The following is a 23,824-nucleotide window of genomic DNA, read 5'->3' as shown; positions in this document are numbered from 1 at the left end:
CATATATTGTATTAATGAATCAACAATATTGCAACAGTCATCGGTTATTTAAACTTAGACAGGACCTAGATCAGCGGTTCTCAAGCCCATTTGGGGTCGATCGACCATTTCACGGGGGTCGCCAAGCAAGGCTGTCCGCCATTTTTTCCCCCTTTTCCGGCGGGTGCCTTACCTCCCTTGAGCTGGGGCAGCTGGTGGTCGGCCTGCTCCGTCTCTGCCTCTTGCCAGCTACGCCTCGGCCGGCGCAGGGGGTGGAACCACACATGCACGGCGTTCCTGGGCAGGGAAAGTCCTCAACTTACGACCGGTTGGGGGTCGCGGCATTAAAAAGGTTGAGAACCACTGACCTAGATGAATATTGCAATATTAAGTACTTGGAAATAAAATCCCTTTGAATTCAGTGGTGTTTAGGCTTATAATAATCTATTTATCTAAAACAAACACTTTGAACTCAAAGGGATTTACCTATGAGTAACAATGTAGATTACAGTTTTTGTTAAAAAAAAAAATCTGAATTCCAAAGTACAATATATATTCTAATAAACTATTTTGAATTTTACAACTGTGAAGTTTAAAAATCTTACAGTATAAAAAATCTTAATGCTAAATAATATAACATATCTACCCAATATCAAGTATTTAAAGAGATTAAAGCATAAACCTCAATCCTATTAACTTTAATTTCTATACTGTGAACAATAATTAAAGCATCCTGCTGCAGAGAATTGTAAAAGCCAGAACACCCTATAGTGGGGGTGGACAAACCCAAGGACACCTAAGCTGTATCACCAAAGTTCAACAATAAATAACCAACTTTAGTAGTGGTCAATTACCTTATTCATGTACATCAGTCCCATGGAAATAGATTTCTTAAAGATAGTTGATAAGGAGATACCTACATAGAAAAAAGAGGAAAAAAGAAATTTTGCAAATATTTCTATTGAAGAAATCTTCAGGGAAAGAATTCTGGCTTGGGAGTAGTCAGGTTTTCTATCCCACAGAAAGGATTCTTTTGTGGCAGAGGGAATAAATACTTAACTTTGCACTATCTGGTTTGGAAATTACTTAAGAAGCATCCAGGTGCCTTTATATGGCACATGTTCATCTACCTTTAGTTTTTAACTTGGTGGAAAGAACTAGATAGTGTGGGAGGTTGATAGCCTCAAACATGAGAAAATGAATGTGTCTGATCTATATAACACTTACAATGGTATTTCTATGCAAATGCATATAGATCAAACATGGATATTTATTGGAAAAAATAAGAGAAGTGCAGCAGGGTTGTATCCTAGTGCCATTTCTCCCCCACCCCTTTTCCCCCCATCATCTATTGGCCAAGGAGCTACTGTATTCTGTTATATGCAGTTAATATGGCTTTCAACTACACAACGTAGTTTATGCAGATTTTGAAAACCTTGAGCAAATTACAAGTTACAGTCACTTGTAATTAACTATGTCAGTAGATGGGAAAAGAAGATAAGAGCTTTCCTAATTAGTGTTTTTGATTACAGTGCTTCTCCAACAAATATTTTAAATTTCTAATTTCTGATTTCTAATATATCCAGTGTCCTTAACACATTACTCATTTATACACATTAATTTCCATATAGAGCTTTAACTACCTCATTCGAACTGGAGTTTCCTATCACTGCTTTGATACACTCACTCAGACAACTTAATGGTACTTTCACTTTTAGACTTGCTTTTAATTCAGAGAAAGTGGATAAAAATAACTTCTTCCTTGAACTTCGTGGAATTCCAATCCTTTGGTCAAGCTTTCCTCATGTACTCCCAGTCTGTCCTTTCCAAATACTTCACTCATTTTCCACTAGCCAGTCCACTCTGCACATCATTCTTTCTGATTCAGCTTACTCCTCAGTTCCTCCTTTCTCCAACTGTTCCTTGATTCACACAGCACCAACCTACTGCATTTGCCCTTATCTATCTCCACTAAAACTTAAATATGCCTGTTCATATGTGTCTTTAATTAGGCAAAAAGCATAGCATTGGGAAAGACAAAAAAATCTGATTAATCAAGATTACTCAATATTACTTTATAATGTCCTAATCAGGCATCTCACCTGCCCATCTACCCTAAAACCAAGATAGTGATGGTTGGGTTTTTTTTTTTTTTTTGCCAAACGACAATATTGATGACAATATACTGGACAAGTAAATTATTTTAAATAACTTGGTATTTACTTTTCCCAAAAGTAAACTTTTATTTTTGCCATCATCTCCACACATAACTTATGCTAAAATGAGGGCCATGTCCAAAGGCTGAGGGTGGAAACGTCATCATTAAAAAGAGGCTGAAATATATCACTGCAGTTTCATGAACTGTGGTACATATCAGAGACAATAGCAATATTTTTATGGTCAGCCACAGTTTAGCAAGCCTGTGCTCTCCACCCAATGAGCTCAATAGAAACATGCCTGACAGAAGGGCTAAAAAGGTGACAAAGGCTGCCAGTTTACTGATGTCCATTGATACCAGTCAATTCTCAGCCTTTTCCATGGCACTCATGCTATTTCCAATAATCTCCAGAGTGACAAACAATGCAAGAATGGGCAGGAGCCAGATACAATCCTAAACATTATTCTCACATTCTTTTACTGATTGCTATTTCTTAAGTCTGATGGAAAGGAGAAATCATGGCCTACCAAGTTGGCCAGATATCCTATCATAGGGTCAATCCCTAGGTTAACCAACATGAGCCATGGTGACACAATGGTTAGAATGCAGTATTGCAGGCTAATTCTGCTGACTGCCAGGGGTTCAATCACCGGCTCAAGGTTGACTCAGCCTTCTATATCCTTCCAAGTTTAGTAAAATAAGGACCCAGTTCCAGATTGTTGGGAGCAATATGCTGACTAAACCGCTTGGAGAGGGCTGTAAAGCACTAAGTGCTATTGTTATTACTATATGTGATTTGAATATGGCTCTGAATCACTATCACCCAGATCTTTTGCATTCAATTTCTTTATCCATACCATTAATAAAAATTAATTTTGCTAAGAAGGTAGCCAGAGCTTGGACAATATAAACCTTCTTGGTAAAGCCTATCAGAAAGAAGACAGAACTTCCATTAATATTCACAGGACTGATGAAATATTGTGAGAAAACAGGAATGTTAATTATAAATTTTAAAATTATTCTGCAAATACCTCAAATAAGTTTCATAAAAAAATTATCTAACATTGCCTTTAATTTCTGTTAAGTGAGGCACAGACAGTAGAGCTTGTAAAAGTAGCTAAACTAGGTTTTATTACAGTACATAAAAATATTATTTCATTAGAAAATTGGTGCACCATAATATATGTGGAAAAGAAAATATCGTCCATGCCAATTTGTGGGCTTCAAATAGCCATTTTCTGACAATAGACGTTCCCTTCTTTGCCTCTGTATATGTAACTGCTCCGTAATGTACAGTACTAATTCTGTGCTATCAAGCCAGTGTCGCCTCTAAGCGACCAGATAGGTAGATTTCTCCAGGGTGTAGGAAGGCAGAAAGCAGTATTTTTTCCTTGCTGCCTTATGTTCCGAAATAGCTTTCTTCCACTTCCTGGATTTCGCTACCGTTTCCAAACCTAATTCTTCCCAAACACGGAAACCTCGCTCCCACCAGGCTCTGCGGTAAAATGTATGTCAGCGTCAATCTCAGCGACTTTAAGACGTGTGGACTTCAACTCCCAGAATTCCCCAGCCAGCACGAAAATGAGAGGGTTTTTTTTTTTTTTTAATTTCTATGAAATGCGACGCCTATGAAGGTCACTTCCGCTCCCTTCCGGCTTCTTTCCGTCGCGATCCTGCTGACGTACCAGCGGTATTTAGTTCTGCGCGAGCTAGCGCGTCTGTTGGCGTCACCATTCTGGAAGAGGTGATTGCTTTCAGTCTAGCTACGGCTCAGTTGGGCTCCTTCTCTCGGCCGCGTCTGCCGAGAAGGACGCTGCGGTCTGGGCGCTGCCGGAGCCGCCTTCGGTCGCCACCATGATGAGACGTACCAGGGTGGAAATCGACCGCTATGTTTCCTCCTTGCAGGCCTCGTCCCCTTCGCCGAAGGAGGTGAGTGAAGGCAATTACGTGGGGGCGGATGCTTTCCGCCTCTCCCCCCCCCCGTTCCTAGACGTTCAACAACGGCCGTTGATTGGATTTCTCGGCGGCTTTTTTTCGAATTGTCCAATTAACGAAGGAGGTGCCGCATGTGCGCGGAAGACTGGACGCTGCGCCTCTTGGGGAACGGAAGGTGGGGGGGCGGAAGCGACCATATGCTGCGTCTTTTCCGGGGCTAAAATCAGGATGAGTCAACTGCGACTTCTAAGTTTCTGATGGTTGGGCTTTGAACTCAGTTGGCTCTTCGTATATCTCAGTGTTTCTCAACCTTGACAATTTTAAGGCATGTGGACTTCAACTCCCAGAATTCCACAGCCAGCATTGCTGGCTGTGGAATTCTGGGAGTTGAAGTCCGCATGCCTTCAAATTGTCAAGGTTGAGAAACATTGGTATATCTGATATAAAAATCTGTCAAATAGAAAACAACAGCAGTCCAGAAAAAGCCAAGCAAAATTTCACTAATTCTTTGAGTCTCAGCTTTAATTCAGGACTAAAATGATCCTAGTGGGCGATTTTCCTAGGAGTGAAGGGAAGAATGCCATTGTGTTGATTTGTCTGGGCTTTAATGATACCAATGTGGTAGCCGTCCGTTCAGAATGGCTTTGAGCATGTAGGATTACAGAAGTTTTAGTCTTGAGAAAGTCAGTCCTGCAAGGGGATTGTCTTTTTTTGTGGCCACTGGCTTAGGGCTGCCTTATCCTCTGCACATCTTACTTGCAACGTGAAACTGCTGGAAGATGTCATCTTCATGTTATGCCATTTTTATTTGCATCTAGAAATTCTTTTGAGACACAACTAGGACAAGGTAGAAATACTATAAGAAAGTTTTGCAACCAACCTTCTGTAATGGGACCCAACCTCGGGAGGGGGGATTCTCTTGGAGTTGACATTAACCAGGACAGGTCAGGTGATGATAATGGCTAGAGAATTGGAATGGTGTATCATCTTCTTTCATTACCAAATGATGATATGCTTTCTTCATTTCAGATTTGCATTAGGCAGTTTGCCCCACAAAAGTTATCATTTTAAAAATATTACCTAGGTAGGTAATAAGGCATTCATCTATAAGTTCAGTGATCCTTGGCATCACTAAATTGTCTATTCCAGGGGTAGGCAACCTTGGCTCTTTTATGACTCGTGGACTTCAACTCGCTGGCTCAGGAATTCTGGGAGTTGAAGTCCACGAGTCATAAAAGAGCCAAGGTTGCCAACCCCGTGTCTATTCCATCTACTACTTACTGTTTCATTGACTTTCTAAAAATGGGGTGTCATGCTTCAAAGCATAAGTTCTTATTTAAGCATAAAATATTTATGTAAAATTTTTAGACAGTAACATGGTAGGTGGTTGCAACCTAATACTTTTCTTGAAACTATGTGACAGTCATTAAGAAAACATGAATTTGCCTGAATAAACACCAAGATATGAGAAGGAAACTCAGAATTGTCTTGCCTTGACTTTCTGATAGGGAGGAAAGGAGAAAATGACAGGCTTTCGAAGTTTGTTATTATAACATATCAGTAAAATAGAGTTCTAATATTACTTGTGGTGTCTGTTTCGTGACCACCTTTACCTCTTGCTTCCCAAGAAAAATACTAAAGTGGAGAGTAGGTAGCCGTTTGAAACACCCTCACAAATTTACCTTGGGATAATGACTTTTGGTTTAGCGATCCATATAGCCATTTTATATGTATGTGTGTGTGTGTTGTTGTTTTTTACATATCACCATTAATATTTGGTAAACAGTGTTGTCTAGGTTTGCATTTACAAATAATCACATTTAATTTTTATGGTTCCATATTCCACATAGTAATTTTTCTTGAATTTCTCTTCCAATAATATTCTCTTTTATCAACCTTAAATTAGAACATTTCTTGGTAATTTTTTTGAAAAATAACAAATGTCTACAAATATTCTCCACTTCATTATTAAGCTTCTTTTCTAATTAATTGTCTAGATCACCTTGTCATAGATCCTGTTTTCAGAGTTCTCATTTAAATGTATTTTCCCCACAATATTCAAAAGAAAGCATTTTTACTTTTTAAAATTTTCTTAGATTAATTACACTTATATATTGAAATATTTTTCCTCAAATCAACCATCCCAACACTTGCATTTTTCATATCGTGAAATAGAAAGGAGAAAGGTCAGAAATAATATACTATCTAAAAAATAAAAACATATCCCTCTTAAACTAAAATACCTTAATAATCAATGTTTCATTTTTTTAAACATATTCAAATCTTCAAAGTCCATTATATTTAAATATTTAATACATTTCCCTCATATAAATCTTCCCACACATTTTTATATTTCTCATATCATATGTAAAAAATACTGTATTGCTTAAGGAGCCTATTCCTCCTAAGCTGAGATTCATTTGTATCCAAAATTTTATTTCTTTAACCATATTCAAACAAGTATTTAATCTTTAAATATTCCATCAAACGAATCCCATCATCTAATTTCTTAATTCTGACTTTAACCCTTTTTTTTGCCAAACAGTTTTCCTAGTCAGTATGTTCCGTTGAACCCCAAGATCTTCCCATGGTTTTGTAGATGTTGTCAGTACAAAAGCTAAGTCAATTAAAGTATTTTTGTGAAAATATTCCTCAGAAATCTTTTTCTTTCTTTCTCTCTTAGTTTTTCCCATCACCTTTTTTCTCTCAAATTCTTGAATTCTTGACGTATAGGTTGTCTTTTCCTTGTCCAGTATTACCTGGAAGCTTTTGTCCACCTGAATCCTTCCATTATTAAATTCCATCTCAAAGTTTCTTTCCACTAGTTTATATTCAGTTGTCTGCTTTACATGATCTCTCTCTCTTTTGTTTTCTGATCATTTATTGGTTGTGATGTTAAATTGAGAATGCATTCATTTAAATTTTCAAATTCATTTTTAATTTCCTCGTGGTTTGAAATTAATGTCATTTGTATTTGTTGTAATATAACATACATTTCCTCCTGGAAAGTATTTATTTTATATATTCTTTCTGCAGACCTCTGATGTTCAATAATGACCAAAAATCCTTTCTCTGCCATTCGCTTTAAAGTTACAGTTTAAAAAATATTTATAGTCCAGGAAGGTCGATTTTTTTCTAAATTTTATAGAGATAGTCCATAATGTTTTCTTTTCTTGTATTTACAGCTGTTCCCTGTTTGGTTAAAGCTTTGAAGGTCACAATAACAAGTTTTTTTCTGGGCTGTATATTTAGGGCAGTATTTTCATCCACCACTAGATGTCATCACCAGCCCATCTTTCAATTTTCAAAACAAATAACTCCTTTATCTCCATCAATAATCTTTCTCCAAGAAACTTAATAAATTCCATCGATTTTCCAAGTTTAAATCTTATAAATTTTATTTCTGTGTATTTTTATTCCCCATAAATTTAATTCACCGCTTCCATTTAGAGGAGGGTGGAACAAAGACCCCCACCCCTCTCACTTTCGGAGGATTTTTACTTCTTCTTTTTTTTTTTTTTTTCAGAAAATAAGTCAGATAGAAGAGAGAATCAATATTCTTACCCAGTTCAATCACACTGTTTATTATCGCTTAATTTAGTGCTTTTTGGCTTCAGCTGTATGTAGCTTGGGCTAGACTCACAGATGACGCTAGCCTTTCTTCTGTTGGTTTCTGGAGAGCTTTCCCCGGACGTTCAGATCGACTGCTGTCTCCCCAGGATCGGTGGGGATTCCCTCCTTCTTTGCCACCCCTCCAGGGTGGCTTTTGGCCCATTTAGGGTCCCCAAACAGAAAGAAATCAGCTGTAGCGCTGAGCCCCGCAATCCTTCGGCTGTCGCGCTAACTGCGCAAAACTGGAAGCCCCAATACAGCCATTTTCTGAGATTGCCCATAATAGTATCTGAAAATTCTAAATATCTGTCAGCCCAAAACAGTTGGAGAACCTCGGAACTAGTTTTTTAAAATTAACAGAAAATAAGATTTGGAATAAATGAGTCTTCTCTGATCTAAAATAAGAATATATCATGCTTTTATAATAGTGTAAACAAGAGATTTGTAACTAAAACATTCAAAATAACAATAGGGCTACCAAATCTGCAGATCCTCATCTTTCACATGGATTTATGACATTAACATGTAAAATTATGTCAGCAAAAAGAATACAGAAAATTGTGTAACTCTTTGTTAGTGTAATCTTGAATATTTGTTTAGATTGTTTAGTGTTTGAATAATGTCTATCTACCTTGGGTGTACAAGTTTGATAAATCTTATGGTTTAAGTAAGTGTTCTCTTAAGTGAGGTGAATAGATGAATTTGCAGTTTGAGTTTTTGTTCATATGGGCTTGTAGAGAAACCACAAACAGCTTTTCATATGACTTTTTACATTTAAGATTTAAGAAGCAAAAAGCCTGACTGTTCATATTTTCACATGGTGGATAATTGCTGCTAAATAAGATTAATAAAGAATAAACTTTATAAAGGAAAATATGATCAATATAAACACTTTAAAAAGTCATAGCAATGAACAGAAATTAACATTTAGTCTAAATGTGTTTGTAATTTCTTTCAAACATCTGAATGCAGCCCTTTTAGGAATGAACTTTCCTTATATAGAATGTGTATGTGTACAATACTTAAAATAGGAATATGTGCATAGAATTCTGAATGTTCCATTTTCTGAGTCAAAAGCAATATTTTAATAGAAGCTGCTTGTTTCTTCTTAGAAATCCATGAAAGGATTCTTTTTTGCTAAGCTGTATTATGAAGCAAAGGAATATGAACTTGCTAAAAGGTAATACATTTGTTTAAATATTCTTCAAAATAACACATAAGCAAACTTTAGATTCAAGAGGCTTCACATTTAACAGAAAAAATCTGGGTCTTGAGAGCATTACATTTTGAAACTCCCTAATGCTTAGTGTGCTGTATGCCACTGATTGATTCACTGCTTCTAAAGGACTTCTGGTTTCTGGTCACCCAGAAGTAACACTAGGGATCATTTTAGCTCCAGAGTTTCTTAGATTTGATCCTCATCTTTCACATGGTTTTCACATGGCTGTAACATGTCATTGGCATGCCAGTTTGTTGCATCTGTGATTGCTAAAGAGATCTTCAGCAGTGGCGCTTGAATGTTTGTGTATCATTTATTTATTCATTTTATTATTAAATTTATTTGCCGCCCATCTTGTATCGTGCTGGCCCTTTGGCGGCCACTTGAATTCCGTTTCTGTTTTTAATCTGTGAATGTGTTTTGGGCATTAAAAAAAACCACTTGGCTAATGAACATCCATCTTTAACGGACATCCCTTACTCCCATCAGTGTTAAATTAAGGCTTTGTTTGTATTTTTAAGATTTTGTTGAAGATCTAAAAGGGTTTCCAGCTTTTCAATTTATTTTATGGTGCAGTAGCTCTACCACGGTGCTGTCATTTTACTATATGCAAAATTAATGATATACATTACTTAATATCAAGTACTGTGATTTTGGATAACTGAACTTATATAAACCTCAGTGCTGCTAGTCCTACTTTAAAGAGAAATTACAAAACTAATGGTATAATTTGTCCTGACTGATCTGATTTTGTCATCAATTGCCACAATGTTAACATGCTGTGTTTTTCCAAAGGTATATATCTATATATCTCAGTGTCCAAGAAAGAGATCCAAAAGCACACAAATTCTTGGGACAGCTGTACGAAGCGGAAAATAATATTGAAAAAGCAGTAGGCTGTTATAAAGTAAGAAATTATGAGTTGGTGCTTTTTCTACATTGGTGTTAGTGGTTAAAGTATGTTTAAATAATAAACTATATTTTGAATATTTCATTTAATGGTAACAGAATTGTTAAGTATACCTTTCTAATACCCGATGCCCAATAAAAGGTGCTGCTTCCAAAAGTGGCAGTACTTAAACATAAAGTATTTATTTCATCAAAGATTTGTTAAGCGTTCAGTATTTCTCAAGCCTAGAAAATTTGTATCTTGTGGCTCCTCAATGGTGTATAGATTGCCCAAATGTTACTGCAGGTCTCAGAGTTAATAGTAATTAAATTAAGTCTAGGAATTTTTTTTCCTGGTCAGTCTACTCTTTCTAAATGCATCCACTGATACTTCATTTGTAGATTGTACATGACTCTTGTCCTGGAAAAGAGCGTACCACTGTTTGGAATTCTTTTGTAAAACTATATTTAGTATGATGTAAAAACTGCATAGGAAGAATTACTGCCCAATGTTAATATTTTCTACCTTTATATTTCAGTCTAACATAATTATACATATTCACATACTTTTAATGTCTCTTTAATGTCTTGGTGTATATTTCAAAACCTAATTGAACACATATTTCATCATTTTAATTGGGGCTTTAGCGTTCAGTAGAATTGAATCCAACACAGAAAGATCTTGTATTGAAGATTGCAGAACTGCTATGTAGTACTGACATTATTGATGGAAGAGCAAAATACTGGGTTGAGAGAGCAGCCAAACTTTTTCCTGGAAGTCCTTCAATTTTCCGGTTGAAGGTAATTTTTTTGTATATCTGTGTGTAACATGACATCATTATATAATCCCCAAGTGGTCTCAATATTTTGGGGGGCATTGGATTGTATGTTGCTTTAGTCTAATTCCTGTTTTGATTATAACATATTCATTGATAGCTGCAAAATTGCAGCAGGCAACAAATAAATGATAGTGTATAGACTGAATGTGATAAACACAAGTTTTGATCAGAAGTTCTAGATGTTATAAGCAAAATTAAATCTGGCAATAACCTAATGGTTTATCAAAATTGCTTATATAATCTGGAGATTTTTTACTAATTTTGAAAAGCAAATTTAGTGCTACATAGCAATAATATTACCTCTTCAAACCGCAGTGGATTCCTTGATCATTTTTATGTTGTAATCAATATTAAAAACTACATATTTAAATGAGTACATTTTAACTGCCATTTTCTAGAAAAAAATACCCCAAAATGATATTATTTATTTTTCAAATGGTCATGCTTTTAAAAAATGTGAAAACTCTACCTTTTTTATCTTTGGTACAGGAAAGCCTCCTGGATCGTACAAGTGAAAATGGATGGAATCAACTTTTTGACTTGATTCAAACAGAATTATACACTAGACCAGATGATGTATATGTTAATATCAGATTAGTAAAATTATATCGGTCAAATAACAGGCTTGGAGATGCTGTGGCACATTGCCAGGAAGCAGAGAAGAAAATATCCTTACAGTCAAATTTGGAATGGTGTTCCTGTGTTGTTCAAACATTTAAGGTTTGTTTACTTGTGTTCTTACAGATATTGAAAAAAATATTCTGTAGGAAATATTCTAGCATTCATTCTTGCTTTAGCTTGAGCAAGCAAATAAAGATAGTTTAGTTTTACATAGCTACAGTTGTTATTGTGGTAATGATATCTCGTGGTTATTCCCAGATGTTGTTATTTCAGTTCTTAAATGGCTTCATAGGTTAAAGATGTTTTGAACTTAAAACTGCCAATTCTAAACAGTGTGGCCAATGGTAAGAGATTTATGGAGCTGAAATATAAAATATCTGGGAAACATCCATTGCCTGTCTACCCTAGAACATTATGCAAAAAAGGTTGAATTTATAGCCTGAAGCAAAAGCATAAAACAGCTCTAAAACAGAATATCAATGAATTTATGAAGCATCTGTGGAATGTGTCTAGTGGCTATTTTTTTCCTGCTTGCAGTGCTTGGGATCCAGGATATTTTACTTTATCCTGTGTAAAATAGAATTTGTTTCCATGAGCTACATTGTGGTTGACCCTAAGCTATTGAGGCAGATATAGTAGCATTCCTTGTTTCAGATGAGTCTGTTGGGAATAACACTCTTCCCAGACCTTAAATGTTTCTTAGGCATTTAAATGGAGTAGTGAGGCACAGTTCCAAAAATCAGCTTTTAGCTGTCCCTTTAAAAAATAATTTCTATAACCTGCATATCCAGTTACTTTATATAAATATTATTGAATTGATTCAGAGCGAACTAAGGTCTGTCTTTGCATAATGAAATGTAATGAAAATCTGATGTTTAAATGGTATCACAATGTTGTTTCTTACTTTGAATTATTTCCTATAGGAATATCTGGAATCTGTAGAAGACTCTGAATCAGATAAAACTAGTTGGAGAAAGATTCAAAGGGATCTTTTACTGGCATACTGTAATCTGGTGGTAATGAAACTTTCTGCTAGAAATGTAAAAGAAAGTAGAGAATCACTTGAAAGGTACTTCACTTTGCATATCTTATAGAACTCTTCAAATTCTGTCCCTTTTTGATCCAGAAGCATTGTGTTTCTATGCTGTCTCTTCAGTAATGGCCCTTTGTCCAGTCTAATATTTTATCAATCACTTTGTCATGTTTCTTGGGGGGGGGGGGCGTTACGTATGTTTCTCTCTACATATTTGCAATGTTGAACCAACTTATTTTTTGTAATATGACCAAATGCTATTTTTACCTGTTACTGTTTTTTTGTTGTTGTTTTTTTTGTAGCTTTGATCATACACTTCATTTGGTAAAATCACATGCAGATGGAAGTGATGAACTTTCTGTCACTTTCCTGGAGATGAGAGGACATTTCTATATGCATGCTGGAACTCTGCTGCTGAAAATGGCCCAGGAAAGTGAGATGCAATGGAGAGCTGTTTCTGAACTGGCAGCTTTGTGTTATCTTCATGCTTTTCAGGTAAACTGTTTTAAACAGCTCTCTGTTCAGATCATTTACATGGTTTGTATTGTGTATACTATGGAAATGGTGGGGACAAAACTTGGATCAGTCCTTATTTTTGCATACATTTTCTTTTCCAAGTTGGTATAGTGACATGTATTGCCTGTGTATATAGTGGTACACAGAAAGGCATATTTCAACAACTTTAGAGTTTTGCCATTCCCATTTCTCTGCCCATTATTTCTCTTCCACAGAAATAGAAAGACAGCAGTTTGAAAAGAGTAGGACTGAGAGTAGGACTTAAAGAAATACGTTCTTATTCACATCCTCTCTGGAGATAAAATTAGAAATGTGAAGAGATTTTTTTTTCTCCCTGATTGCCTCTTTGTATACTTTCTCCAGGCTGAGGCATATATTCTACTCTGGTGTCCAAGCAGAATGACTAGGACAGTGATGGCGAACCTTTTAGAGACCGAGTACCCAAACTGCAACCCAAAACCCACTTATTTATTGCCAGGTGGGCGTGGCCCACTGGATGGGCGTATCTGTGGTGGTCATGGCAGATTGGGTGGGGGTGGGCATGATCACCTCGATGTTGCTGGTGGGGAGGGACGCCTGTGGGGGCCGGGCAGAGTTGGATGAGATCCAGGGGGTCTCTGGCAGGTGGGGCGGTGGGCAGGAGGCTCGTCCTGCGGGGTGAGGCGAGGCAGGGCGGGGGTGCCATTGTCACAGGGCAAGATGAGGCAGGGGCCGGGGCAGCTGCTGCCTGACACCATCAGCCCCCTGCACACAGAGACCAGCGAGCGCATGGGTGCTGGGATGCATCTGGCCATGTGGGACCTCCGTGAGTTAGCAGGCGGCTGGTTGAAGAGGGACGGTTGCCATCTCCGGGGCATGGCGCGCGTGCCCACATAGAGGGCTCTGAGTGCCGCATCTGGCACGCGTGCCATAGGTTCGCCACCACTGGACTAGGATGAAACGATGGGAAATAGCTTTTCAGAAATAGTTTGAAATAGTTTACCAGCAAGGTATAAGAAAAAGAATGTCCTCTTCCTGTATCTTGCTGGCAAACCCTCAGTTGATGTCACCCTCCCATCACAAGACCTACTGGCCATACAAAGCCCTTATAAGCAAAAGAAGACTGACATCCCCTAAATTCTGCTGAAGACGTTACCTAGCCTGGTAACGAAACATTCGGAAACCAACTCACAAGCTCGGAGAATGAACCTTCACCCTCATTCTACAATCAACTACCAATATTCACCACTATCGCAAAGGAATCTCCTGGTTGCAGAAGGATAATGCAACCTAAATGGGGATGTTAAGGGGAGAATGATGGAATGAGAAACAAAAGAGTGTGGCTCATCTCTATTTCTCCTCTTCTTGGATCTATGTGGATTTCTTCTTGAGTCTCTTTATTTGGGGTGGGAGGTGTGTCTTGGTTTATATTTCCTGTATTTTCCCTATGTTCTAAACTTTCCTTAGGCTCTCTTCATTAATTGTGCCTTCAAGTGCAAAAATAATCCTTACTGTACTAAGTTCTGGTTTTTTTTTTTATGAGATTGAGATAATTCTGCATCCAGTAAACCTATCGGTTGTACCAGAAAATCAAAATGAGTGCTGTTTTCAGCCTGTAATATAGTAAGGTTTTATGACTGTCCAGAATATCTGAAGTTTGTGGAAAGAAAATATATTTTTCTGCCAAAGGAATTCCCTATATTTGTCTATAATTTCTAACAGGTTCCAAGACCAAAGTCAAAACTAATAAAAGGAGATCATGCTGAACAAGAAAAGTTGGAAATGTTAGCCTGTGACCGACAAAGCCAATCTGGTAATATAAATTAAAATAGCAGTTTTGTGGAATTAATCAGTGCAACATCAGGCAAAATATGCAATTGTTGAAAGTTGAAGAAGTTTTAAGTAATTGTCACAATTCTAAAATATTAAGTGATTTCATTGGTTTAGAAAGTGATAAAAATCTAATTATCTTGAGAATAGTCTATCCCCTCAGTGAGAATAGATCACATTTCTATTTGGGATATTTTTAGACTTATATTCCTTACTAATGTTAAACATATTTTAAATTTAAAACTAAGGTCTCTGAATTGAAGTTACAGAGTTCTAATTAGTTTTTGGCGCAATAGAATCTATTGTAATTAATCACTGTCTCTTTATTTTTCAGGCTATATGCTATTAAACCTAAGCTATGGCAAACAGGACTTTTTAACAGAGGTCGTTGAGTCATTTGCAAATGAGAGTGGACACTCGGCTTTATTTTATGCTCTCTTTGGGGATGCTTTCTCTAAAGAGAACTCATTTCTTGGCACAGACGATATCAAAAATGTTGGTGCACAGACTCCGGAATGCATAGAACTAGCTAGATATGATATTGGTAAGATATTTGATTTGAATGCTTAATTTTTTTAATGTATACTACATACATAAAGTACAGTTAATTAAACTGTGATTAGAAGTATTTTTAAATAAAAATACTATTTTCATTCCTTTATTATTACGTTGTGTCATATGTCTTCAGAAGTCATATTTTTTTTTTCATAGGTGCCATTAGAGCACATGATGGTAGTCTCCAGCACATCACGTGGCTTGGTCTGCAATGGAATTCTGCACCAGCTGTGCCAGCCATTCGTAAATGGCTAAAGCAGCTTTTCCATTTGCCCCAGGAGACATCAAGACTTGAAACCAATGCTCCTGAGTCCATCTGTATGCTGGATCTTGAAGTAAGAAAACGTTTTCTATATTGAGTTTACTGAAATACCGTGAGCATATACTGTGTTTTTAATACAATTTAACATGTGTATTTTATGAACAGGTATTTTTACTTGGGGTGATTTTTACCAGTCACTTGCAATTACAAGAGAAGTTTAATACTAAGTACACTGAATATCAGCCTCGATTCCTGCCACTGCCAATATGCAAGCAACTTTGTACTGAAAGACAAAGAGCCTGGTGGGATGCGGTTTATACACTCATTCATAAGCAAGCGGTGTAAGTAGTCTAGCTAGTAGATGTTCTTGTGGATATGTCATAGTAACTTTTATTCAGTGGTCAACATTTGATTTTGTTTCTTCACTATCTTCAGATTGTTCAGTACAAGTGGGTTCTTAATTTTATCAGAAATGCAGTATTGCAGGCTAACTCTACCCATTGCCACGAGTTCGATCTTGACCAACTCAAGGTTGATTCAGCCATCCATCCTTCTGAGGCCAATAAAATGAAGATCCAGATTGTTGGGGGCAATATGCTGACATTTGTAAATTGCTTAGAGAGTGCTGTAAAGCACTGTGAAGCTATATATAAGTCTTAAGTGCTATTGCTATTGTTATTGGTCTGGCGTCATAAATAAAAAATTTGGTTGAGAAACCTGCCTTTTATATATTTATGCTATTAGATTTATTTTTTTATTTCTTGTTTATATTTTAAAATAGGTGGGCTTGTTAATCAAAGAGAAAAAATAATTTAAATATTACTCAGCTGAAATTTTTTCTGTATCAATATTAATTTTCAGACCTGGAACAGCAGCAAAAGTAAGACTTCTGGTTCAACATGAACTGAACATCCTCAGGGCCTTAGGAAAACATGGTCTTCAACCATCTCTTATAGTGCACTGGGCAAAAAGTCTCCTTAAAACAGTAAGTAGGTTACTACCATTTTTAGCAAATGTAAAGTTATTGTTTAAATTTGTACAGTTCATGGATTTAAATGCACAGATGTTTAGACCTGATACAATAAATTCAGATTATTGTAATAAAGGTAATAGGTACTGTGTTTTAGTATAAGTTATATAATGAGTGATTCCAACAAATTTCTAGTGAGATTTACATATGATTACTGAAAAGAGCAGAATTCACATATATTTCTGCAATGTGGACAGAATTATGAAGTTATGAGAAATGTGAGCTAGGTAACAGAATTACAACTAATAAAGAATAATCTATGCTGTATTACTCCATAGGGCTGCAGTCTCAATTCTTTCTATGATCAGAGAGAATACATTGGACGAAGTGTTTATTATTGGAAGAAAGTTTTGCCAATGCTTGAGACAATAAAGAAAAAGAGGAGTATTTCTGAACCTATTGACCCATTGTTCAAACACTTTCATAGTGAAGATATTCAGGTAATGAAGATTAAGAATTTGGGGGGGCTAGGCATCTTTCATCAGATCCCTTTTTTAAAGTTATGTCAGTTTCTACTTCTAACTTTACCTGTTTACCTTCCATCCTATAAGCAAAGATCATTCTCTATACTTTAGAACTGGAAACTAAATATCCTTCTTGCTCATGTGCACAAAATTAACTATCATACTGCATAAAATTTCAGTTATTATCCCGTCATAAAGCACTTACGATCATTGTTTCTCAGCTTTCCTGGATAATCTGAAAAAGTTAAATTGACTGAAGAATGGTGTACTGGAACCATGTAGAATTCACAATCATAAGGAATTTTTTTGAAGTTTATTAAAATTTGGTATAAAAATTATCCCTGTGTATTATGGGAATTTTATGTTTGTGATAATGTAGAGTATTGGTAAGTGTGTCCTCCATGACTGACTAATGGTTTACCCTAAACTGATATCAGTGCTTTCTATACATGAAACTTATGGTGTTGATAAAAAAAGGCAAATATATATTCAGATATTTATGTATTGATATGCCAAATGTTAGTGAGCATGATTTCAAGGTCTTTGTGACAGTGAACTGCCCTCCCCTGTATTTAAAGAATGAATTAGAAGTGAAGAACTGTCCATTTTGCTTAATTAGAAACAAGTTTGATAATTCTTCTGCATGTATTACAGTAGTCCTGGAACCTGCCCATTACAGTCGTAAGTTGTAACAGTCATGAAACAGATTGGTCAAAATGTTTTTTGCAGTGATTGTTAAGTCAACAGAGCAGTTGTAAAACGAGCACCGCAGTCATTAAGCAAACACCATGGTCATTAAGCAAATCCATTCTTCACTATGGTATGGTTTTACTGAAAACTAGAAGTGATGATTTTCAGCACAATCATTGTAAAATCTGGTTAGGTAATGTCAGGATAATGAAAATAACTGTTTGCTGAGTACCTGAATTGTGATCATGGGATCACAAAGGGATCCAATCTTGGAACTAAGGATCAGGGTCATAAGTCTCCCCTTTTCAGGTAGGTCATAACTTTGATTGGTCTAGGACTACTTGTACACGTTTAGTTACTCTGTCACTGTTTTTTAGGTATCTTCAAGTTACCATAGTTTGACATTTATAAAACATTTGTATACTGATAAATTGTTCAGTTAAAGCTAACAAATTGGGGTTTTTTTTAGGTTTCTCAGGTTGAAGAATATCAAGAAGAAGCACGTATAGCATTTGCTATTTTGGATGCTGTTGATGGAAAAACAGATGATGCTATGCATGCATTTGAAGCTATTAAAAATGTTGTTGCATATTGGAATCTTGCTTTGGTAAATATGAATTTCAAAATGAGATCTCTCTCTACCATCTTTATGAATGGCATACAAAATGACAATCTCTTTTGGTTTGATAGATTTTCCAGAGGAAAGCTGAAGAGATCGAAAATGATGGTCTGTCACCAGAAGAACAAGAAGAAGGCAGGAAATATTTGAAAAAAAGCAGGGATTATCTCCTAAAGATAATTGATGAGAGCTGCATGGATTCATCTGTCATTGAAAAGGTTCATGATTTAGTTTAGATTTTTAAAAGCATTCTTAGGGATACCCCTATGTGGGAACTTTTTAGGTTTGATGACTTAGTAGGCATAGTTGTAGCTTCCCTAAAAGAGGCTAATATATGGAAACGGAGTACAAAGACGGATGGCATTTGAGCTTCAATATATATTCCTTTGAACTCAATTTCCTGCTCAAATTGAAGCCTGCTTCCCATAACGACACCCAGTTACTTTTCTCAGACCTTCTAAAGTTCTTACCCCATCGGTTTGTTTCTTCAAATTAATAGACACCACACAAGAACTATTCCATTTTATGATCATCCCTTCCAAAACCACATAGTCAACATATCTATTTTAAGCTCATCCCAGGCTTTCTTTTAAATAAACAACTTTAGTAGAGCTCCTCCCATTCAGCTCATTCTACATTACATAAGCACATGCATCCTTTCAGTTCTGTACTTCTGTTGAATTCCAGTGCTCTTCCAAGATTGTTCAGTGGTCCTAGCCTCAACCCAGAGGTGACTTGACTTCTAATGTACTAGATGCTTTAACATTTTGCTGTGGTTCACACATTATAATAACCCATGATGGTTCTTTTGGATTCAAGAGATGTGAGAATCAAGAGATTATGATTTATAAATTATCATAGAAGTTTCAAATCATACTAAAAAAAAGCTGAAAGGTGTAAATTAGAATATTTGCACTTCTATAAAACCTCTGTGGTTTAAGTGCCTATGATTAGCTAAATGCAGTGAGGTAGAAAATTCTAAAATCACACATGCTTTAATCAAAGCGGAACATACAGTTTCTTCAGTTACACAGTATATACTTCCAATGAATCTAAAATCAGACATATACTATAATTTTTCTCTAGTTACCTGTATCCATCAGGACAGTTAAGGAGATGCTGGAAGGCATAATGCAGGATCTTGGAGATAGTGGAGAAGAAAGGAGTCTTGTGAATAATTTGGGCCACCCTGTGGAATCAGAAGTGAAACATTCTACACCATCGCCCACATCATTTTCGCTGTCTCCAAGTAAAAGTTACAAGGTACGTCTAACAAATATTTGAAAGCTAATGCATTTTTATTAGTTTGATTAGTCTAATTGGTTTAACCATTGTTTTTTCAGTTCTCTCCCAAAACTCCCCCTCGCTGGGCCGAGGATCAGAAATCTCTGCTGCAGATGATCTGTCAGCAAGTAGAGTCCATTAAGGTAAACCAAACAATTGTATACTGAGATAAGTTGCAAGTTTTGTTCTAGGATAGCAGTATGGTACATTAATGTTATCAGGCAGAATTGAGATGGGTGTCAAAAATTCCCAAAAATGATATGCAAATGATTATATTATCCTACAACATTTATGATTTTTTTTTGGGAGGATAGTTATTCCTGAATTAAAGCTATTCATTTTAAAATTAGTAGATAAATTATTTAGAAGCCGCAGCTCCTACTTAATCTGATTCAAATGTGACTATTTTGATCACAAATTTGACTAATATAAATACTTTGCTGGACAGAAGACTAATTATGATATTTTTTAACAATTGATTTGCACTTAGATTTATTATTATTAGTGCTACTGAACTTGATTCCCGACCTAGACCAATATCATATAGCTGAAGCAACAGTATCCATATTTAGGAGATAGGGATATCTGAAAACTTGGTGGCTTCCCTTGGATTTTTTTTCTAATACAGAACTATGGAACAGTGGCTGAATTAGTTGAAAAAGAAAGCAGAGAGAAGTAGCTAATGCAGAGTTATATTTATAACCATGCCTGTCCCACTGTTTCAAAATGTTACTTGCTGGTGGATGGAGAGGCTAGCTTAGAAAAGAAGGCAAGGACTCCAGAATGGGATGTGGAAGAAGGTAGGGGGATATGTTTTCATGCTCCTTCTTTTGGTAGGCTCCAATTCTGAGAAAAATGAGCAAAATATATTAGAATGGAGAGAATGAGATGAGCACAAAAGATCATTCATAGATCATTAGATCACTCTCGGACCTGTATTATGGATGCAAGGCTGTATTTCACACAAAATTATACCTGATAACATCTCCCTGTTCTTCAGTACACCTTATTCCTGTTTAATTGTGGCTTTAAAATGCTCAAATTTGGGTCTAATAATCCTTAAATGTTGTAGAGTGTTACAGAAAAAGGTAAAGCCATACAGAGGTCAGATTACTAGAAGAGTTCCCTGTTGCCCCTGAAATTCCCTTTTTGAAGCCTGAATTGATCTGGCCAGCCTAGAAATTTTCAATATAAACAAAATTTTTAATACCAACATTTTGTGGTGAATTCCTCTTTTTATTTTTTCATGATCCACATAGATCCACCGTAGCTTTAATGAAAATTTTACCTCCCTAAAGAAGGCTGTATGCCTTGGTTTCATTTTTCTATTGTATTATGATTTTTTGAAAGTACATTGGTGTTAGGATCACTGATATCAGCCCTCTGCTTTTTCATAGCATGAAATGCAAGAAATGAAACTTAACAACTCTAACACAAATTTATCCAATCGATGGCCAGCTGAAAGCTATGCAACAGAGACAATGCCAGATGGGTACCAGGGAGCACAAAACTTTCATGGAGCACCATTAACTGGCAAGTACATGATGAAAATAAAGAATTTTATTGGAACAGTAGTGTATTAAGCCACAACAGAACAAATTTATTTAGTAGGAGAGACTAATATTGAGATACTATTATCTTGGGGAGAGAAAAAATGGACTGTCATTTTGAGTGGGATGAAACACAGTGATGAGGCCTCTCTTACCATTCAAGAAGCACTTGGGTAGCTGTGTGGAATAAACAGTTTAGAATTTGTAGATGGAGAACATCGTACTTTTTTAAGATGGTTAGAATACCCTCAGAAATGAAAGAGTGGAAGGAATTATACACATTCACCTTCAGCCAAGGATGCAAGGGTTGTTCTCATTTATAAACATGTGTAACAGAGTCAGCAGCAAAGGTCCATGAGTGGCTTCTGGGAGGAATTTTCTCTTGCTATTAAGGTTAGGTTTAAGCTTCCATTTAATTTTTTATGGGTACCATTTAGGTGGGTTTTTTTATTAGCAGCATCCTAAGTTTCCTATTATAGTAGGAATTGCCTATTAGGGTACCTCTAAGGGTATTTTTGTTATGGTTGCCTGTAGGATCAAGATAGGATACAAATTAGGCTTCCTTGAGGTCTCAGGTTCGTTTTGGTGTGAAGGTTGGAGCAAAAGTTAGTTTTAGGATATATTTTTATGGTTATCAGCAGTCTTAAATTCAACTTGCAGTGGGGAATTCTGTCTGAGAATGCAGCCAATTTACAAAATTTGTTTTGACATTAAAGTTAGTGTAAACATGGACTTCCTTGAGCTCCGTAGTTCGGTTGATTTGAGGGTTAGCTTTACATTGAGTTTTTCTGATTAATGGTAGACTTAAACTCATGTTACAGCAGACAGCGCTTTCTGGGAGAACCCATAGAATATATTTGTCAAGGCTCTGGCTAAGGATTCCAACAAAGTAAATACACCAGAGCCATTCCAATCTCTAATGCAAAACTTTATTGGATACAGCATACCGGCACTAAAGAATAGAAAACCAGCTCTGGCAATATGGCGGGAAAAAGATAATTAAAAGAGTAAAACTTTCCCTCCCCTCTCTGACAGGTCAGGTCCCATTGTCCAATTAATCCTCAGGCAGTTGTTATGAGAAGAACATTTCTGTTCGCCACAATATTCCCAGTGGCCTTGGTTCCCATCCGGATAGAATCCACCTATGCATTCAAAACCTTTCCCTCCCCCCTCGCAACTGTAGGCAAGCTAGAAGCAGCATGGCAGTTCTAACGCAAGCAGTCTTCATAGCATGACAATATTTCTTTTGCTGTTAGGATTAGATGTTCTTGAGGCCTAAGGTTAAATTTAATGGAACAGTTAGTTTTTTGATCAATTTTAATAATTAGTCCAATCTTACGTTTATATTAAGATTAGGCCAATCTTACGTTTGCTTTCTCTGAACATTTTATGATAATATTTCTTTTGTCATAAGTATGAGAGTAAGAATTGTGATTAGGTTTTCTTAAGAACCGGGATTAAATTTAATGATACTGTTAGGTTATCGTACTTAGTAGTCATATTCCTATTGTCTCCATTGTACATTTCAGGTAAAGAATTGTTTCTTGGCTAGGCTTCTGTGAGGTTCAAACTAACACTTAACGGGTAGCTTTATGAGTATTTATTAGTATAAATAATCTTAAAATTTTCATATTATGATAGAGATTGTTGCTAGAAGATTTTAACTTTTAATACCTAAATATTAAATACTGTGTTTAAAATTGAGATATTCAAACATAGGACTATAGTAGACTTCCTAGATGTTGATGGTTCAGGTTGAGTGAAGTTTAGACTAGTAAAAAAACCAAGGAAACCTTATTGAAGAGTCTAAATGACCCTGAATCTCTCCTAATATCTCCCTGACATATCTTACTTTCCTTCCTTGGATGGGCCTTTGGAAATGTTCAAATTGCTGATGTTGAGCTTTTGGATCATGCACAAATACTGTTAATCAAAAACTTGATTAGAAATTATTTTCATCTTGGTAATGTAGTCAAGGTCAATTGGTCTCTTTATGATAACTTTGCAACCTCACATTTTAGGGCTTTCACTCATTTAACTCCTACTCTTTGGAATTGATTTCTCCCTTGAATTACCTATAGAGTTCAAAAGCTTTTTAAAAGTTTAATTTAAAAAAGCCTTTAAAATGTTTCTTTTTGCAAGACCTCTGAGAAACTGTAGAAATCTTTTATATTTGTTTTTTTTTTACTATTTGTTGTAGGCTAATACTGAATTTATGTTTTATATTATTTTTAAAAATAACATGCATAAATTTATCATGATACTCATTTATATTATATATAATTTTGATTTACCTTTATTGTGCTTTATCATAATGGCACACTGAATAAATTGCTGCTATTACTAAAGAGTTCTAGGAAGATTTCTTTGAAGATTGATAATGATATCCCAACAGTGAGGAATTTTAATTGGATAATAGTTTGTTTAAGAGGGGTTTTTATTAAAAGAAGTTCTTTAGGGAATAAGGAGAATTTAAGATAGTTTCAATTTATTGATATTTTAATCTTAAAGTCTGGCTTAAAATGATCAGAAGTGCTGAGTATTAGGCTATGCTATCGTATTATGGCATGAAATGGTAACATAGCAAAATTGCAGGGAAATAAGTAAATTTTCTAACTCTGATGTTTTGTGTGTGTTCAGTTGCCACTACAGGACCATCAGTCTACTACAACCCATCACCAGCATATAATTCTCAGTATCTTCTGCGAACAGCAGCAACCAATGTGACTCCCACAAAGGTAACGTTCAGTGTTTCTGGAAA

The 23,824-nt window shown here is 36.0% G+C and overlaps 1 protein-coding gene across 1 annotated transcript in view; it reads left to right on the top strand.

Moving 5' to 3' along the window:
- Window positions 1-3,927: 3,927 nt before the first annotated feature.
- The window catches only part of LOC107290886 (E3 SUMO-protein ligase RanBP2), a 36,407-nt gene continuing 16,510 nt past the window's right edge, over window positions 3,928-23,824 (top strand). Inside the window, exons 1-19 of the mRNA XM_015819824.1 lie at window positions 3,928-4,066; window positions 8,797-8,864; window positions 9,699-9,810; window positions 10,440-10,592; window positions 11,120-11,350; window positions 12,175-12,320; window positions 12,587-12,779; window positions 14,502-14,592; window positions 14,944-15,153; window positions 15,321-15,499; window positions 15,592-15,767; window positions 16,288-16,411; window positions 16,735-16,896; window positions 18,080-18,217; window positions 18,301-18,447; window positions 19,316-19,492; window positions 19,573-19,656; window positions 20,911-21,046; window positions 23,704-23,801. Of these exons, the coding sequence (XP_015675310.1) occupies window positions 3,992-4,066; window positions 8,797-8,864; window positions 9,699-9,810; window positions 10,440-10,592; window positions 11,120-11,350; window positions 12,175-12,320; window positions 12,587-12,779; window positions 14,502-14,592; window positions 14,944-15,153; window positions 15,321-15,499; window positions 15,592-15,767; window positions 16,288-16,411; window positions 16,735-16,896; window positions 18,080-18,217; window positions 18,301-18,447; window positions 19,316-19,492; window positions 19,573-19,656; window positions 20,911-21,046; window positions 23,704-23,801 (2,700 nt within the window). The 5' untranslated portion in view covers window positions 3,928-3,991. The remainder of the gene's footprint in view (window positions 4,067-8,796; window positions 8,865-9,698; window positions 9,811-10,439; window positions 10,593-11,119; window positions 11,351-12,174; window positions 12,321-12,586; window positions 12,780-14,501; window positions 14,593-14,943; window positions 15,154-15,320; window positions 15,500-15,591; window positions 15,768-16,287; window positions 16,412-16,734; window positions 16,897-18,079; window positions 18,218-18,300; window positions 18,448-19,315; window positions 19,493-19,572; window positions 19,657-20,910; window positions 21,047-23,703; window positions 23,802-23,824) is intronic.

This window comes from Protobothrops mucrosquamatus, unplaced genomic scaffold, assembly GCF_001527695.2.
Source record: "Protobothrops mucrosquamatus isolate PMUCROS unplaced genomic scaffold, P.Mucros_1.0 scaffold995, whole genome shotgun sequence".
Taxonomy (NCBI): Eukaryota; Metazoa; Chordata; class Lepidosauria; order Squamata; family Viperidae; genus Protobothrops; species Protobothrops mucrosquamatus.
Note: the sequence above shows the minus strand (reverse complement) of the source record. Positions and strands in the feature narration are given on the sequence as shown.